General features: G+C 40.5%; 1 protein-coding gene across 23 annotated transcripts in view; it reads right to left on the minus strand.

Moving 5' to 3' along the window:
- Positions 1 to 11,285: 11,285 nt before the first annotated feature.
- The window catches only part of LOC100346703 (endogenous retrovirus group K member 19 Pol protein), a 313,823-nt gene continuing 306,069 nt past the window's right edge, over positions 11,286 to 19,039 (minus strand). For 21 of the 23 annotated variants that reach the window (XR_011387355.1, XM_070071120.1, XM_070071125.1 and 18 more), the window contains 2 exons: positions 16,984 to 17,138; positions 11,286 to 15,285 (listed from right to left, as the gene is read on the minus strand). Coding sequence is in view for 21 of the 23 variants with exons in the window: in XM_070071120.1 (XP_069927221.1) it covers positions 13,305 to 14,360 (1,056 nt within the window). In the remaining 2 variants the exon portion in view is untranslated. Of the gene's footprint in view, positions 17,139 to 19,039 lie in introns of all 23 variants that reach the window. The other 2 variants (XM_070071131.1, XR_011387357.1) reach the window with 2 other exon arrangements.

The following is a 19,039-nucleotide window of genomic DNA, read 5'->3' on the forward strand; positions in this document are numbered from 1 at the left end:
TTTATTAATTTTTTTTTTACCTGGTAAGGGCAAACTCCTTTAAGCTACACACCTTATTCCCAAAATTATAAGATGAGGTTTTTCAAGAGAGTATAATATGTATGGTTTTTACCTACTACAATGTCTTCTGCATGCTGAATGCTTATTAAGTCCTGTTTCATTAGGTAGCAACTTAGCTCTAAGCCTCAGTGTCTTTGAGAGGGACATCAAAATTGTTTCCCCTGGAAGAATGCTTATTGCTCCAAAATGACATAGAGCCAATCAAGCTAAGTCTGAAATTAGAGTTTAACTCAACACATATTGTGTGTACTATGAAATCCATGTTATAGTAAAATTTTGTCTCTGAGACACTCTGGTCTTTCCTAGAGAAAAATAACTTGCTAGATAAAAACAGAAAAAAAAATATGCTAACTCTTCATTGTGTTTTCTCTTTCGGTTCTGACACGGAGGCCAATTTAAGGGGATCTTTAAGTTATTCCAGTAAGCAGACAACAGATCTACTCTACCCAATATTTGAATTTTTTTTCCTAAGGAAATATGCCCCTAGAATGATTAACTAATTTGGAGAATTTTTTTCAATGTTCTCTGTGTGGTGTATTTTAATCAGCATTACAATTTAGCAACTGCATTAATTAATTAGCACATTAATCAGGAGAGCATTTTAGCAGCTATAATCTCTAGCAAACTAACAGGTTGTGATAAAATTTTAGCAGTAAGAGAACAAATGGCATACCAAGTTATTTTGCAATGTTATATCATCACCATGAACTTAGCAAAGGCTGAAATTATGCAACCAAATTGAAATCTTTCTTAAAATACACCTATACAGGGCACATTTGAAAAATTGCATGCTTCATACAGGAAGGTTTAACAATTACTACTTTCTCTAAAAAAGAGTAGTTCTGAAGAAAACTGTCAGGCACTCCAGGAGCAATCTCTCCAACTGTTCTTAAAATAGTCATTGTGTAATTTCAGAAGAACCCAAAGTTCCTCTTCTAATAGAGAGATTATTTATGTAATAATGAGGAGTTTCAAGATATTATGTTCTAGTTACATACGTTACAAGGGTTTAAAAGAATGAAATTCTTGCCTTGGCAATGAAAATGTTCCAGGGCTAATGTTCAGCTCCTTAGAACCTTTACAGTGAACCTCATGCTTTAGAAGGGAGTAGAAAAAAAAAACTCTATAATACAAGGCTTCAAGATAAATGCATGAGCACTACAGGCAAATGTAATATATTTTTGATGAAATATTAAATTGGAAGACTTCCTCCCATGGAAACATCGTTCCTTTTTTTGCTTCATTATATACAAAATGCAGTGACACATGCTTTTATTGTATCCATGCATACTGAATTCTGCATATTCTCAAATTCAAAATTTAACTGAAAGATCCCTTAGGCTGATATTAAAATTTCCCTTCATTTTCAAAGCCTTGGGATATTGAATTCTTATATACAGCCATCTATGGGTATGAAGTAGTAAGTAGTTCCTAATCCTCAGAGCTTCTTCCTATGAGAAATCAGTGTTCTTTGATGACTCCCTGTCTCTTGGTCTAATTCAAAAGGAGAGGGTCATGGTAACAGAGGCAGCATATGCTAAGGTAAGCATTGACTCACATTTCACATTCTTGTTCTATTGATTTTTTCCCTCTTCTGGTTCATGGAAATCCACTCTATTTAGATCATGTACTAAAACTTGCAAAAATTGTAATTTCTACTCTACCTTTTGTCTCCATTTATAAATCACATGAATACCTCTCAACCTTCTGCCCTCTCTTTTCTAAATTTTCAACTCTTTAAAATCTACTTTATCAGCAGTCCAACTCTAAGCCCAAAGAAATTATAAATTCTTCTGGGAAAAGACAAATGAATGTTAGATATTCCTCCACCTGTGCAATGGCTACCCAAGCTATTCCACCTGTGATTGTTTCAAGCAGTGTCATGCCTTGTAGATTTTTACATCGTTAGGTTGAAACTGTGCATACCTTTCACACAGCTAAAATCATTATAATTATATTGTTAGCGCATTACTTGGCTTCATTTGTATGCACAGTATTTGATATCAATAGATGTCATATGGATGAAAACCTTCATTTAACTATGAGTCAGCCCTATTGATGTCATCCTTCTTACTTTATCAACTTTGATAATTAATATAAACTTGCCTCAGCTCCATTCTCCCTCAGTAAGGTAATTCAATTGCCTACTCCTCCCTCCATCCCCATGTTGCTTGTATCTGTGTGAACACACACACTTGCAAACATGCACACACACATTCTGTAGTATCCATTCTAGTGGACCTTGCTGCAGTACTGATTAGTGTCCTCTTTATTAAAGCACTGAACGCCGTGGCAGTATCCTTACGTGCTCTCTTCTTAGATTCATATATTTATATTAAAGTGTGGAAGTGTGGAATAAACCTAAACCCCATCCCCTCACTCAGGATCAGTGCATCTCTGGGGGCGGGGTGGGGGGTGGTGAGAAGCAATTTAATCAATATGAAGTTTTATTGAAAACCTACTATTTTCAGTACTTTTTTGCTTTGGGCTTGTGAAATCTGTTACCAGCACTAATGCAGTAGCTCCAAATGGTTTTGCTGACATCAACAAACTCCCTCCACTAGCAAACTACCATCTTTCACACTGTTACGAGAGAGCCTATTCTTTGTACAACACAGATTCAATTGCACTTCTACCCTACACAAAATCATTGTTTCTTTATCACCTTTAGGATAAAAGTTAAGCCCTGTAGAATGGCTACCATTTTGCCTCGGATTCCTACACAAATCCGTGCTAGTTATTCTGCCAAGTACTGCTTCCCCAGCAGATGTGCTCTGTTGCCCCCGTCCCCTTGGAAATACTTTTCTCAAAATACAGAATGCCCTCTTTCTTCCGCCCTCAATAAGAGTTATTCATTTCCTAAGACTCCCTTCCAGTGTCACCTATTGTTCCACTATACCCTGTGCTTTATTATATCTATGTTAGTTGTCATCTTCCCTGGAATAAATAAAATCTTATATACATCCCTCTCCTTAGAACTTGCCACACTGACTTTTTATAGTTAATCTGTCAGTCATTTCCACTGTACTCTGAGCCCCTTGATGTCAAAGGCTGTGTTGTTCATAATTTTTATCTTTCACCAGTATATTAAATCTTGAGAATGTCAGTTGAATGGGAGTAACTTTATGAAAAGTTATGGGTGGGATCAAGCTGGAGAATGGGCTACTGGAAAAGGCGTTGCATCCCAGGACAGGAGCAATGATGTTAGAAAGAAGGCAATGTGGATTTAAAACTTGTCTTAAAGACCTCAAAGTGATGCCAGGAACTTTACAAACCTTGGACATTTGTTAAACCTATAATACCCATTACTGACGTTAGTAATTAGGCAAAACCCTCAGGCCCTTATAGATAATGTTTCATAACCTCCAAGGCAAATCAACCTACTTTTCAGCTAATTAAGGGATGCCATGCCTTCACCAGGCCCAAGTAATGGCAATTTGCAAACATTGAATGTGCATCATTTTAGCAGTCAAATATCTCAAAAAAAATCATGAATGCCTTAAGTTGCAAGAAAGGAAAGTTTCATGTAAAAGGAAAGATATTCTTACAATACAGGTAAAATACATGTGGCCCCTATTTCAGATGGAAAAATTGTAGCTTAGGAACACTTCATGATTTGCCCAACATTGCACTATTAATAAGTAGCAGAGGGAGGTGTCAAACCTAATTTCTGAAACTAGATCACTATTCTCTGTATCCACACTATTAACCATGTACCAACATCTTAGTAGCCAAAAAAGCACTCAAGGATTTACCATAACAGAACTTCTTATCTGTAACAAGGTGTGTATGTGTATCTGTCTTGGTGATTAGGTAGTAGAAATGACTAGTAAACATCATTCTCCCAGCAAATCACTATCTTTTTTTTTTACATGTTAAGTGAAGTAAACTATTTTTAGTACTGAATTTCAAATTCTGTTATTAGAAGTAATTATAGGCCAGCGCCGCGGCTCACTAGGCTAATCCTCCGCCTTGCGGCGCCGGCACACCGGGTTCTAGTCCTGGTCAGGGCACCGGATTCTGTCCCGGTTGCCACTCTTCCAGGCCAGCTCTCTGCTGTGGCCAGGGAGTGCAGTGGAGGATGGCCCAAGTGCTTGGGCCCTGCACCCCATGGGAGACCAGGATAAGTACCTGGCTCCTGCCTTCGGATCAGCGCGGTGCGCCGGCCGCAGCGCGCCAGCCGCGGCGGCCATTGGAGGGTGAACCAACGGCAAAAGGAAGACCTTTCTCTCTGTCTCTCTCTCTCACTGTCCACTCTGCCCACTCTGCCTGTCAAAAAAAAAAAAAAAAACAAGTAATTATACAAAGGCACTTTAAAAGTTTTTAGAGAAACAGAGTTGATAGAGAAGCTTATATTGGTACAAAAAATGTTGAATTCCATGCATATTTTTGGCATAATTTGCATTTCCATGAACTTTTTAAAGCACCTTCCTATGCATAGATTTTATAAATTTTGCCACCAAAATAAACGTAACTGTAAATTCCATTTTCACAAGCTTTTTGAGTTACCTTCATACCGTCTTTTCAGCCACTGTCAACCAAACTGAGTTAGCTCCTCTTGTCTTCCAAAATTAATCTTTTCAGAAAATTGATGGCTACTGCTTGGACCAAAAAGAGAAATAATGGAGACCTCATATTGAGTAAGCACATTGATTAGCTAATAAAACATAACACACAACAACAAATGTGGTCTTGACAGAGTTCCCCTAAGCTGTCTTATCACCAAATGCTTTATAGGGAAATCTTTTATAAGAGAAGCAGCACCAAGAACACAGGGAGATGTCTAGTATTTGAGGAGGAAAGGAAGAAAACCATCAGGGGTACCACAAAATAATAAACAAGGTAACATCTGTCCATACAGAGGGAGGAGCCAACCATACATAATAGAACCCCACATTAGGGATTAGGTATAAATGGTGGGCAAAATGAAGATACATGGGACAATTAGTAGTACTGGTTGTAAGGCAGAGACAGGAGAGATGGCGGTGGGGAGGAGGTGGAGAGAGAGAATGAGAATCTTCCATCTGCAGTTTACTCCCCAAATGGCCACAATGACCGGGCCTGGGACAAGCCATAGCATGGAGCCAGGAGGTTCTTCCAGGTCTCCCACATTGGTGGCAGAGGCCTAAGCACCAGGGCCATCTTCCAGGGCTTTCCCAGGTGCATTCATAGGGAGCTGGATCAGAAGTGGAACAGCCATGAACTTGAACCAACGCCCATATGGGATGCTAGCGTCACAGGTCACAGCTGGACCAACTGTATCAGAAAACAAGCCCCAGCAACTGCTTTTGGGAGATAAATTGTCCCCACAGAAGGAGAAACATGGACCTGGTTTACAGGTTTCATGACAGCAATTAAACAGCCCCAGGAGGCTGGCGCCATGGCTCACTAGGCTAATTCTCTGCCTGCGGCGCCGGCACACCGGGTTCTAGTCCCAGTTGGGGCGCCAGTTCTGTCCCGGTTGCTCCTCTTCCAGTCCAGCTCTCTGCTGTGGCCCGGGAGTGCAGTAGAGGATGGCCCAGGTCCTTCGGCCCTGTACCCACATGGGAGACTAAGAGGAAGCACCTGGCTCCTGGTTTCGGATTGGCACAGCACGCCAGCTGCAGCGCCATTTGTGGGGTGAACCAACGGAGAAAGGAAGACCTTTCTCTCTGTCTCTCTCTCACTGTCTAACTCTGTCTGTCAATAAATAAATAAATAGCCCCAGGAAGCAGGACCCAAAATTACTTGGGAACATAGTTAGTTTACTCATTAGGAAAAATTTGTTCTTTGGAAGTATAGGAATTGTAGGATTTGAAATCTAGAAATAGAGGCAGCTATTGGGGCATCAAAGTACAAAGAATCACTCTTCTGAACTTAGTTCTCATTCTTGGGAGCCTAGGGTATACAGAAGGCCAACACAGCCATGGCAAGAATCTTAATACAGTCCTTCTGTAGCTGATGTTATCAATATTTCCAGATCATAGCCTGAAATTCGATCTGGGGAAGGATTTAAGGAGCGAGGCAGAGCATGTGACACCCATGTTCGACCACTACCAGGGCTGACCTTAATAAACAGCCATGGTACCTGTGCAGTGGAAATGAGATTTGTCCCCGTAGTCCCACTGTAGATGCGCACTCCGGTAGGGAAAATGTCTCTCCTCTAGTAGAAAGCAGAGCAGTAATGTGCAGCTCTACTTTCTCATGAAATCAATAGTTTCCCTGCATTTTCCACATATGAGGAGAGCTTGGTAATTCTTACCTTAATTCTCAATTTGAGAGTTACCATATTCTAAAAGTGTCAGTACTATGTTGTAAGCATAAATATATATAATCGCTGATCAACCATCTGTTACTAAAAGCAGGATCACCTTGAAATCCACAGCAAGAATTGAGTAGGCAAATTATAGTAAAATAATTGAGCAATTAATTTACTTGGAAAACACTTTTCCTACCAAGCAAATTTCATAAGTCAATCAACTTTATTAAATTGAAGATAAACAGGAAATAAGAGGGCACTGACTTCAACAGCCTTGCTGTGTTGTAGAGTATACTCATCATCATCACCTATCACTCTTTAATAATTGGAGGCAGTGAAAGTATCACTATAAATTAGCTTCAAACTCTTAGGAGATTTCTATAGGACAGAGAAAGGAGAATGTAATTTAAGGAACAGAAAGGATGAACCACAAATGAAGGCAATCTTTGCCAGTAATTCCTCTGCTAAAACAAAAGACAATGAACCTTGAAGAAGAAAGGAGGGTGCTGTTAAAGTCTGTGTGATCTTGACAAGAAAAAAAAAAAGCAATGACAAGTAAAGCAAAGATGAAGTGAAGATGAGTAATTAATAAAGAAAATGAGTTTCAATGAACAACATAGCCCTGGACCACAAGATAATGCAGTCTTGCTTAAAATAATTATTTTTTCTACATAGATAAGTTCAAAATACAATGTTTACATTGTTAATTTTATCACTCTTCTTTATTTTTTTGCTCTTCTACAAACACTGTCCAGTTAATCCATCTACCAGTTGCATTTGGCATTCTATTTTCTTGACCCACATTAAAATTAGGCAAGTATGAAATTAAAACTCCAAACATTTTCAAAAGCGATTTCAAATTCAGAGATTTATATCCTTTGCAAAATGGGGTTTTGACTTTGACACTGGTCTGGAGAGCATTAGATCTGTGAGTATATTTCACCACATTTATGGAATAGTTGCCATAGTATGGGTGCACAGTAATTCTTTTAAGTATCTGAAAGTCTTTTGTGACTAACTTATCTGGGTTATTTATGTAGAAAGCACTTGACAAATTCTATATAGGCTCTTTCTGAGTAAAGCAAAATGGGCTCTATTTTCTTGGTAGCATTTAATTTATATAATGACATACAGATATTGAGTCGAAGTACCTCTGTGATCCTGCCCATACCCAGAATCTAAAATAAGAAATGTCACCCAAGGTCATTCAATGTCCTCTAAACCCAATGCCAATGTGAAAAGCACAGAAAAATTCAATCAGCATGAATATGCAGACTAACCCCAGCTTCCTCCAATACCCATCATGGCAGGGTGATTCATTTTTACTTAGACTGTAAAATGCCACCTAGATTAATATTTAGCAAAAACACATGGCTAGAAAAACCTTTTATAAATAAAAAAAATAGGAAGGGCTTCTAGTGTAGCAACAAAGATTCTCTGTTTTATATAAATGAGGGCAGGGTCCCTTTTCTCAAGGAGAAGAAAACCAATACATAATAAATCAAAGAGCTGCTTTTTTCACACTCACACCCAAAAGTTGAGTTGAAGCAGAAAAAGAGTTTGCCTAAATAATGAAAAATATATTTAGAGGTGGCAGTTTGTAGGCAGGAAGACCTAGCTTGAATCCATCCGTGGCGCTCACAAGCTATGTGACTGCAGTCAAGTCATTTAACCACCCTGAGCCTTGGTTCCTCCATATGAGATTAGGAGATCATTAGGACCTGCAGTGAGGCGTTGTCATGAGATGTAAAGGACAAAATGAGGAGTGTCTAGTGTACAGAAAACAGTCAAGAAATATTAGTAAAAAGAGCAAGCTATCCTTTTTCTTTTCTCTTTTTTATAGGGGTGGGGAGGGAATTGTATTTTGCTTTTTTTTAACTTTTATTTAATGAATATAAATTTCCAAAGTACAACTTATGGATTACAATGGCTTCCCCCCATACCGCCCCTCCCACCCACAACCCTCCCCTTTCCCACTCCCTCTCCCCTTCCATTCACATCAAGATTCATTTTCGATTATCTTAATATACAGAAGATCAGCTTAGTATACATTAAGTAAGGATTTCAACAGTTTTCTCCCACACAGAAACATAAAGTGAAAAATAATAGATGATTTTTTTAAATGATGATGAAATCAGATCAGACCTATTGTCATGTTTAATCCCAGTGAGAGTCAAGTTGGGAATTGATAATTTCTTTTTTTTTTTTTTACATAAGATCAGTTTAGTATGCATTAAGTAAAGATTTTAACAGTTTGCACCCCCATAGAAACACAAAGTGAAATATATTGTTTGAGTACTCGTTATAACATTAAATCTCAATGCACAGCACATTAAGGACAGAGATCCTACATGAGGAGTAAGTGCACAGTGACTCCTGTTGTTGACTTTACAAATTGACACTCCTGTCTATGGCATCAGTAATCTCCCTATGCACCAGTCATGAGTTTCCAAGGCTATGGAAGCCCTCTGAGTTCTCCGACTCTTATCTTGTTTAGACAAGGTCATAGTCAAAGTGGAGGTTCTCTCCTCCCTTCAGAGAAAGGTACCTCCTTCTTTGAAGACCTGTTCTTTCCACTGGGATCTCACTCACAGAGATCTTTTGCCAGAGTGTCTTGGCTTTCCATGCCTGAAATACTCTCATGGGCTTTTCAGCCAGATCGGAATGCCTTTAGGGCTGATTCTGAGGCCAGAGTGCTATTTAGGACATCTGCCATTCTATGAGTCTGCTGAGTATCTCACTTTCCATGTTGGATCACTCTCCCCTTTATTTATTCTATCGGTTAGTGTTAGCAGGTACTAGACTTGTTTATGTGCTCCCTTTGACTCTTAGTCCTTTCATTATGATCAATTGTGAACTGAAATTGATCACTTGGAATAGTGAGATGGCATTGGTACATGCCACCTTGATGGGATTGAATTGGAATCCCCTGGTATGTTTCTAACTCTACCATTTGGGGCAAGTCAGCTTGAGCATGTCCCAAATTATACATCTCTTCCTTCTCTTATTCCCACTCTTATGTTTAACAGGGATCACATTTCAGTTAATTTTCAACACTTAAGAATGACTGTGTATTAATTACAGAATTAAACCAGTCATATTAAGTAGAACAGACAAAAAAACTACTAAGAGGGATAATGTATTAAGTTGTCCATTAGCAGTCAGGGCTATGCTGATCAAGTCACCGTTTCCCATAGTGTCCATTTCACTTCAACAGGTTTCCTTTTTGGTGTTCAGTCAGTTGTCACCGATCAGGGAGAACATATGGTATTTGTCCCTTTGGGACTGGCTTATTTCACTCAGCATGATGTGTTCCAGATTCCTCCATTTTGTTGCAAATGACTGGATTTCGTTGTTTCTTACTGCGGTATAGTATTCTAAAGAGTACATATCCCATAATTTCTTTATCCAGTCTACCGTTGATGGGCATTTAGGTTGGTTCCAGGTCTTAGCTATTGTGAATTGAGCTGCAATAAACATTAGGCTGCAGACCACTTTTTTGTTTGCCAATTTAAATTCCTTTGGGTAAATTCCAAGGAGTGGGATGGCTGGGTCGAACGGCAGGGTTATCTTCAGGTTTCTGAATTGTATTTTCTGAATTGTATTTTTCCCAGCTGTACTGAGATATGATTGACAAATGTTCCATTTCTGTATATGAGAACACTTAAAATCTACACTCAGAAAATTTCAAGGGGCGGGAGTTAACACAGTGATTAAAATCACCACATGGGTCACTTGTACACCATATTAGAGTACCTGGTTTTGAGTCTTGGCTCCACTTTCAATTCCAGCCTCACACTAACTAACCAGCATCCTGGGAGGCAGCAGGTAGTGGCTCAAATAATTGAGTCCCTGCCAGCCACACGGTAGACCCAGGTTCAGTACCAGGTTCCAGATTTCAGCTTGATCCAGCCCTGGCTATTGTAGGCATTTGGGGAAAAAAAAAAAACAAAAACAGCAACTAAAAGGAACTTTCAAGAATACATTATATTAACTACAGTCACTATGTCATACCTTAGATCTCTAGAACTTACTTATAAATGAAAATGTATACACTTTCAACAACATCCTCTCATCCCCGCCCCTCTGTGAATGCCCCAAACTCTGGCAACCACCACTCAGTTGTCTGTTTCTATGGGATTTGCTTTACTGCTACATTCCCCTATATGTGAAACCACTCAGTATTTATCATTCTGAGTCTGGCTTATTTCACTTAACGCAATGTCCTCTAGGCACATCCACACTGTCATAAATTGCAAAATTTATTTCTTAAGACTGAATAACATCCCACTATGCATGTGAATATACACACATACACCCATATATAGATGACACTTTCTTTATCTGCTCATCTGGCTGGATTTTTGTCCTTTTTATCAGATTTAATAATATCTGACATTTATGGAAATACTAGATTATCTAGCAGTCCCACTTCTGGGCATAGATCACAAGGAAATTAAATCAGTGCCTCACACAGAAACATCTCCACTTCCATGTTCACTGAAGCACTGTTCATAATATCCAAGATACGAAAGCAACTTAATGTGCACTGCCAACAAAATGGATAAAGGAAATGTCAAATATGTATATAGAATACTACTCAGCCTTAGGAAGAATAGCAATGTTGCTACTTGCAACAACATGGATGAAACTAGAATACGTTAGGGTAAAAAATATAAACCAGACTCAGAAAGGCAAGTATTGAGTGATATCACTTACACGTGGAATCTAACAGAAAAGTTGGTCTTGACGCTCCATCTTAAGTGTTAAAGTTATCATATTAAGTGTTAAAGTGAACATGTAGATAGGATTAAGTGTTAAAATGACCATATAAATAGGATCAAATGTGGGATAATTATAAAAGGAAAGAATGTTCCAACATGGGAAGCAGTAAACACAGCAGACTCATAGAATGACAATTGCTTTATGCAGGCGTACACCTTCCGGATAGGTTAACGCCGGCGAGACCTCGGAGACACCAGACGCGTTTATCGGCTTTTCAGCTTTCACTTTATTTTTCAGCAGACTCGCGTTACATGTCGCGAACGCCCGCCCTGTTACCGGCATTCATTCACAACTCATTCATTCACAACTCCTTCATTCACCACTCCTGCTTACTACTCGCATTCATTCATAACTCCCGCCTGTTTCCGGTGTTCATTCACAACTCCGCCTGTTACCGGCGTTCATTCATTACTCCGCCTTTTACTAGCGTTCATTCATTCCTCCGTCTTTTACCAGCGTTCATTCACTCCTCCGTCTTTTACCAGCATTCATTCACTCCTCCGTCTTTTACCAGCGTTCATTCATTCCCCCGTCTTTTACCAGTGTTCATTCACTCCCCCCGCCCACCGTCCACTTATTTATATATATATATCATTCACGGAAAACATGTTACCAACTAAGTGTGGGAAACATGCAATAACAGGATGCTTAAAGTCAAAACAGGATCTTGCAATTAGCAACGGGCAGGGTGGAAAAAGCCCAGCACTAAACTTCTTGTCGGGAGCGGCACAGCTGGCCAGGCTGTCCCGTTCCCCGACATCTCCCCCTTATTTCTTTGCAAAATGGAGTGGTACTGTGCCTGTCTTAGGTGACCAAGAGCATCTATCGGGCTTACCCGTCATTGGCACATGAACATGAGGTGTGGAGGGAGCGTTCATGCCCTGTCTTAGGTTGCCTTGAAGACCTCTCAGAACTTACCCGTCTTTGACTACCATTCCAGCAGATTCAGCCACACCTGAATCTGTCCATTTTGCATGGGGACTGGTTAGCTGGCTTGTTTAACCACCATTTGCGTATTAACAGCCCTTGCAAGATCCGAACAATAATTGATCCTGTTATTAACATGCTACCCAAAAGACGGGACTGATTAGCGGCAAATGAAAAGTGGTTGTAGGGGTAGGTGGTAACACAAACTGCAGTAGATCGAATAACACAGGGTATGCCAACCAGGCCTAATCTTGCAACAGCTGAATAGCAGTATATCATCAAGTGCCTGGGCGGTAGATCTTGTGATGCTATCAAGTATGGACAGTGTGGAGGTTTGGCTCACGGCCATGCCAATAGCGGCCTAACAAGCTGATAACGCCGCAATTACTGCAACAACGACCACGGTGACTCCAAAGTCTCTCCTGTGTTGAACAGCCATAGAGAAGTCCTTCTCAGGCAAATACACAACTGGAGAGGGAGAGGTAGGGCTCTCAAGAGACCCCAATACTCATCCAGCTTGGCCATCGTCGGTGACAGTGGCGTCATTATTAGTAGGAGTAGGATCACGATCATCTTGCCACTCTATTGTTCCTGTCTGTCTTTCTGGAGTCCAGATTGGATTTTTTTCTTCCTGTGGGAGAAAACAAACAGCGCCTCGTACCCTTCTTATTAAAGGGTATGGGCCTTTCCATTTGTTATCTTGTGGGTCTTTCCACATAATCATTTTTCTAACGTGTGGCTGAGCTTCTGTCGGTTCATGGGGTTTATTACTATTGGGGGTCTGTTCCAAGATTACATGACGTTCTGCCGGGGTGAGACCATCAGCTTTTTTATTTAAAAAATTTATGGTAAGTAAGGCGAGGTTGAGAATGTCTTTAGGGGAACGGGATAGTGCCCCTATTCCCCCTTTTTGTTTTAATACAAAGTTTTTCAGATACAGATTAGTGCGTTCCACAACGGCTTGTCCAGTAGGGTTATATGGGATGCCGGTTAAATGAGAGATATGAAAAGTTGCTAAAAACTCAGCAAAAGCCTTAGAAGTATAAGCAGGTCCATTATCAGTTTTTATTATATTAGGAATTCCCCAAGAAGCAAAACATTGTAACATATGTTGCATTACATGGGAAGTGGACTCTTTGGCTGCGGCGGTAGCCATAACTACTCCTGAGTAAGTATCCACCATAACATGGACACAGGATAGCTTGCCAAAGGCAGGGATATGCGTTACATCCATTTGCCAAATGTGACATGGATAAAGGCCCCAGGGATTAGCTCCAGTGGGCATAGTAACAGGCTAATGAATAACACATTTTTCACAATTTTGGACAATAGATTTAGCTTTACGAATAGGGATATTAAACCTCATACTTAAGGTCTTACTATTAACATGCCAAAGTTTGTGATATTCTGTTGCCTGTTCCATGGCAGTGCAAGCTAAAAGGAAGCGGGAATGTTGATCGGCAAGGGCATTTCCCGCGGTGAGAGGACCTGGAAGGGAGGTATGTGCTCTAATATGGGTGATAAAAATGGGATCTGATCTCCTAAATAAAGCGTGCTGAACAAGCTCAAAATAAGGAAACACTGTAGAACTTTTGGATATTAACGAAGGGGAGCCTAGCCTCTTAACAGCATTAACAACATATAAGCTATCAGAAACGATATTAAGAGGACCCTCAACCATATTTAATAACTTAGCCACTACAGCTAGCTCTGCATGTTGAGGTGAGAGAGATGCAGTAACTGCATGATGCACCTGACCTTGTAAAATAGCCACCCCGGTACCTCCTTTTGCTCCATCAGTAAAAGCTATGGGTGCTTTGGGAATGGGATTAGAATAAACTCTTTTAAAATAGTGTAAGGGTACCGTGTCGCAAAATCTAATAAAGGGATGATTGGGATAATGGTTATCTACACTTATGTCAAGGGTGATGGTGATGTGGGACCATTGCCAAGTTTCCTTAGCCCACTCCTGAATGACTACAGACTCTAACGGAAGAATGCAGGACTGTGGTCTTCTCCCTGCAATTTCTACGACTCGGTGGATGGCTTGTAAAACTAAATTTCCCATAGCCTCCGCATAGGAGGTAATAGATCTGGGCATATGGTTATGTGGGTATATAAACAACAATGGTCCTTCTTGCCAGAGTAAAGCATAGGGATAATGACTTTGTATGAACACCAAAATATTTAAGGGCATAGTGGGGTCACACCGCTGCATAGCGGTGCTCTTAAGGCGCTGTTCAAAATTTTTTAATACTGCTTTTGCCTCCTTTATAAGTTGTCTGGGTGAATTTAGGCATGCATCGCCTTCCAGAAGTCGGAACAAAGGGTGCATTTCTTCAGTAGTCATATTACAATAAGGCCGAATCCAGTTTAAATTTCCACACAATTTTTGTAAGTCATTTAAGGTTTTAACATGATGAGTGGAGATGATGGGGGTTAAAGAACTCTGCCCAATTTGGTTTCAGGCGCCGCGGTGGGTGGGGAGTTGAATCCCCAGTATTTATAAAAAAAGCGGCTTCATCGTCATTACGAGCACTTTCGTTTTCAAGCATTTGCCTTCTAGTCTGTTTCTCCGGCCCAGACTCTAAAACTATGGGCCTCATCTCACTGGAAGCATTGCCGGCAAAACAGCAACAGCGCATAGGATGACGGGGTGGTTCGTAAGGAGGAGCGGAGGGCATTAAGGGCAACTCCGAGTATAGTGGAAGCGATCCCAGTGTCTGCGGATGTTTCGCTTTTGGTCGGGCTCCTCCGCTTGCTTCCATCCTTTGTTTCTCTATACTATCTCCTTTTTCGCTACTATCATGGGAGTCTTCGCTGAGCTCCTCCAGTAGTTCGGAGCCTTCATTTAAGAGTTCCCAGATCTGGTCATCCTCCGACCGTAAAGCAGTATCTATCAGATACCACAAGCGGATCACTGCCTCCTCGACTCCAGCGTTTCGCAATTCACGTCCCACCCGTCTCCACCGAACCTGTGATAAATCTCCTTCTTCAACAAACCAAGGACAAGTTTTATATAGTATCCTCGTAAAATTGCACACAGCTACACTCTTTACGGGCGTCCCCGTTGCCTTTAAAAGGCGGCTAATCAATAGGTGCATTTTCGTGGTGGACTGTGTGTTCCCCATTGTACCGCGGTATTCCTAGGCTTTTTCCCCTAGACTCTCGTCTATAGACGTTTTTTTTCTTACCTTCTTTCCGCGACGCAGCGATCCGAGTCACGGCACCAGTTGCAGGCGTACACCTTCCAGATAGGTTAACGCCGGCGAGACCTCGGAGACACCAGACGCGTTTATCGGCTTTTCAGCTTTCACTTTATTTTTCAGCAGACTCGCGTTACATGTCGCGAACGCCCGCCCTGTTACCAGCATTCATTCACAACTCATTCATTCACAACTCCTTCATTCACCACTCCTGCTTACTACTCGCATTCATTCATAGCTCCCGCCTGTTACCAGCGTTCATTCATAACTCCCGCCTGTTTCCGGTGTTCATTCACAACTCCGCCTGTTACCGGCGTTCATTCATTACTCCGCCTTTTACTAGCGTTCATTCATTCCTCCGTCTTTTACCAGCGTTCATTCACTCCTCCGTCTTTTACCAGCATTCATTCACTCCTCCGTCTTTTACCAGCGTTCATTCATTCCCCCGTCTTTTACCAGTGTTCATTCACTCCCCCCGCCCACCGTCCACTTATTTATATATATATATCATTCACGGAAAACATGTTACCAACTAAGTGTGGGAAACATGCAATAACAGGATGCTTAAAGTCAAAACAGGATCTTGCAATTAGCAACGGGCAGGGTGGAAAAAGCCCAGCACTAAACTTCTTGTCGGGAGCGGCACAGCTGGCCAGGCTGTCCCGTTCCCCGACAGCTTTAAGTAACACTCTGACCTCAGAATCAGCCCTTAAGGCTTCCTGGTCTGGCTGAAAAGCCCATGAGAACATTTCAAGCATGGAAAGCCAAGACACTGGCAAAAAATATTCTACAAGAAAGAACTCTGTGAGTGAGATTCCAATAGAAAGAAGTGGCCATCAAATATATGTTCTTTTCTCTGAAGGGAGGAAAGAACTTCCACTTTGCTAATGGCCTTGTCTAAATACTGATGGAGGTTGTGGATTCAAAAGCCTTCCATAGTGTAGGCAGCTCATATCAAGAGACTCGGGTGGTCACTGACATCATACATAAGAGTGTTAATTGTTAAATTAACAACAGGAGTCATTGAGCACTAACTCCCCATGCAGGACCTCTGTCTTCCAGGAGTTGTATTATGAGAGTTAAATGTTATACTCATTCCCAGTCTTTTTTGTGTATGTGTATATGTATGTGTGTGTGTGCAAATCGTTGAAATCTTTACTTAGTATAGAGTTGGTCTTCTGTGTCCAAAGCTAATTGAAAATGAATCTTAATGGAGAATGGAACTGGGAAGGGGAGAGGGAGGAGGAGGAGGGGTGAGAGTATGGGTGCAAGGGTGGGTATGGTGGGAAGAATAAGTAAAGCTTGAAAAAAAAATACACCTCACACTCAAAAAAAGAGAGGACGGCTTGCTCTTCTTAGTAATACTGACTTTCCTGTACTCCAAACACTATGCATTTTCTCATTTACATCTCATGACAACACTTCACTCAGGTACTAACGATCTCCTAACTGTACATGGGGGGAAACCAAGGCTCAGGGTGGTGAAGTAACTTGACTGTAGTCACACAGCTAGTGAGCACCACAGCTGGATTCAATTCAGGTCTTCCTGCCTGAGAACTCCCACTTCTAAATACACCCTTCAGGATTTAAGCAAACACTTTTTTTTCTGCTTCAATTCAACTTCCGGGTGTGAGTGTGGAAAAAGCAGCCCTTTGATTAATTACATGTGGGTTTTCTTCTTCACTTAATTAAAATCTGCTTGAGGAAAGAGATCCTGCCCTCATCCATCTACCTTTTCCTCACCACCAGGCTCCAGGAGACACTCACCATCAGTCTTCATTCCTTTGTGATGAGTTCCAACCCCAGGCACCAAAAACGCTTCCTCAGTGCTCATGCCGGGCTCCTCATCTTGCCCTGTCACCACGGCAGTGACCGAATCACTGTCAACCACGCACTTCTTCTTAGGCGTACTAACACACCATCTAAATGGAACACGGGACGGAGAGCTTTATTTAAATCCAGCCCATCCCGCTGGCTCTTGCAGCAGTGTTCTCTCCCTGCCATACTCTCTCCTCTTGTTCGCCCTGATTGCGTGTGCTTCAGTTGTTGTTTTGTCCCTGGCACCTTGTGGCCAATTCTATCACTGTCAGCTGGGGCTTCCTTGGTTTCTGCTTCATTTACTTAGTAAGGAAATGGTCTCCAAGCCATTTGTCAGGAAAGAAGACTTTCTTCTACACAGCATAATTATTCATGGCTACATGAATAACCACTTGACATGATGTTCTTCATATTTTTAAATGAACTGCAGTCCTGCCTGGATTGTCTTGTCATTTTTATCAAGTTTCAGTAATAACTGAAGAGCTATCAAAAGAACCATGAATATAATCCAACTCTGCCCATGAGTTTTCTCAAAGTTACTGAAATGTTTGCAAGATGGTGTTGCTTACTATTGTGAATTAACTGACCTTGATTTTCGGTGTTTTCAAATCTGCAGCGTCTCAAATCATATTCATTCCCAAAATAAAAATGTTGGTGAGGTAGTATTGGCCCACTAGTAATACAGTAAATGCTTCAATTCTGTCAGCAAAAGGGCCCCGTGGTCTCTGCACAGATATTCCTGCTAGTCTAGGAGTTGGGCTCCTTTGCTAAAAGGAACTGTATCAGCAAAATGCACTTGAAACCCAAGTTCAGGTGTGGTGCTTTGGGCTATGCCACAGATTAGACTAAGTCCTGATCCTCTAGGCACTCTAAATGGTGTTCCTGTCAGTGTCCAGACAGAGATCTCATGGCTCACAAGTAATTAGACTGAGTTTTCTTTACAAACAGTTGTTGTGTGTGTGTGGAGTGACCTGTGTGAGAAGTATGTCCTCTGCCTCTTTGTTAGATGCCACAAATTCCAAATGATGTATTCTAAAATCTCATCATTTATCGTTAAAATGAAACATGAAGCTCAGTTTTTCTAACTCCATTTATTCTATTATGAGGAAACTCTTTGTTTCATCACAGATGTCAGACTATCATATTCTATCAGCATCAATAGTTTCACTTTCTCAGAAAAAAATATAAGAAAGAATTTTTGATGATATGTGTTTTGTATATTAAATTATTTGTTTACCCAAAAATCTATATTACTGGCATCATTCACAGTCTTAACTTCAGATATTATGGCAGTTAGAAATAACAAGTTTAATGGAGACTTAGGTATATTTTTTAATAAATTCTTTAAATTGGGTTGAAAATACCATTGTCTCAGTATTGTATATTGACACAGCTGTCAAATTTGTTCATATGAGATTTTTTTAGGCAAAGTGTTTTGAAGTTTTTTTTTTCTTTTCAATTTCTGGGCCTAAATAACTTTAATTCAGGTTACCATTTCAACACTGCAATTATATTTAAAAGCATATTTTTAAGTTGTTTAGGCTACAATTCACTAAAACAAACTATGTAACAGGTGTAAAATCTGGCCAATTTGAAGAGGAACATTTTATTTTTTTACTAAATATAGACATCTAGTTTGTCTGAAATGAGAGGTCACTTAATTAGATGCTCTACAGTAGGAAAGAAATGAAGTATCTTCAATAAGATGGGAAATTTATCTTTGGAAAACAAGTAGCCTGAACCTAGCATGCAGTTAAGATGTCATTCCCTTGGTGTAACAGGCAGAAAGATTCTCAGATAAGCTCAGCCACTTCATAGACATCATCCAGATCCAGAATTTTATGAAATCAGCTCTATCTACTTCACCTACTCATAATTAAAAAAATAATGATAAACCAAAACTGCAAAAAAAAAGTTGCGACACTAAAGAGAAACTGTTAATTTTTTTTATAAATATCAGATATTCTAATTCCATATTATCAAGCTAACGACTTTCAACAGCATA

The sequence above is a fragment of the Oryctolagus cuniculus genome, chromosome 3 (assembly GCF_964237555.1).
Source record: "Oryctolagus cuniculus chromosome 3, mOryCun1.1, whole genome shotgun sequence".
In the NCBI taxonomy this organism is placed as follows: Eukaryota; Metazoa; Chordata; class Mammalia; order Lagomorpha; family Leporidae; genus Oryctolagus; species Oryctolagus cuniculus.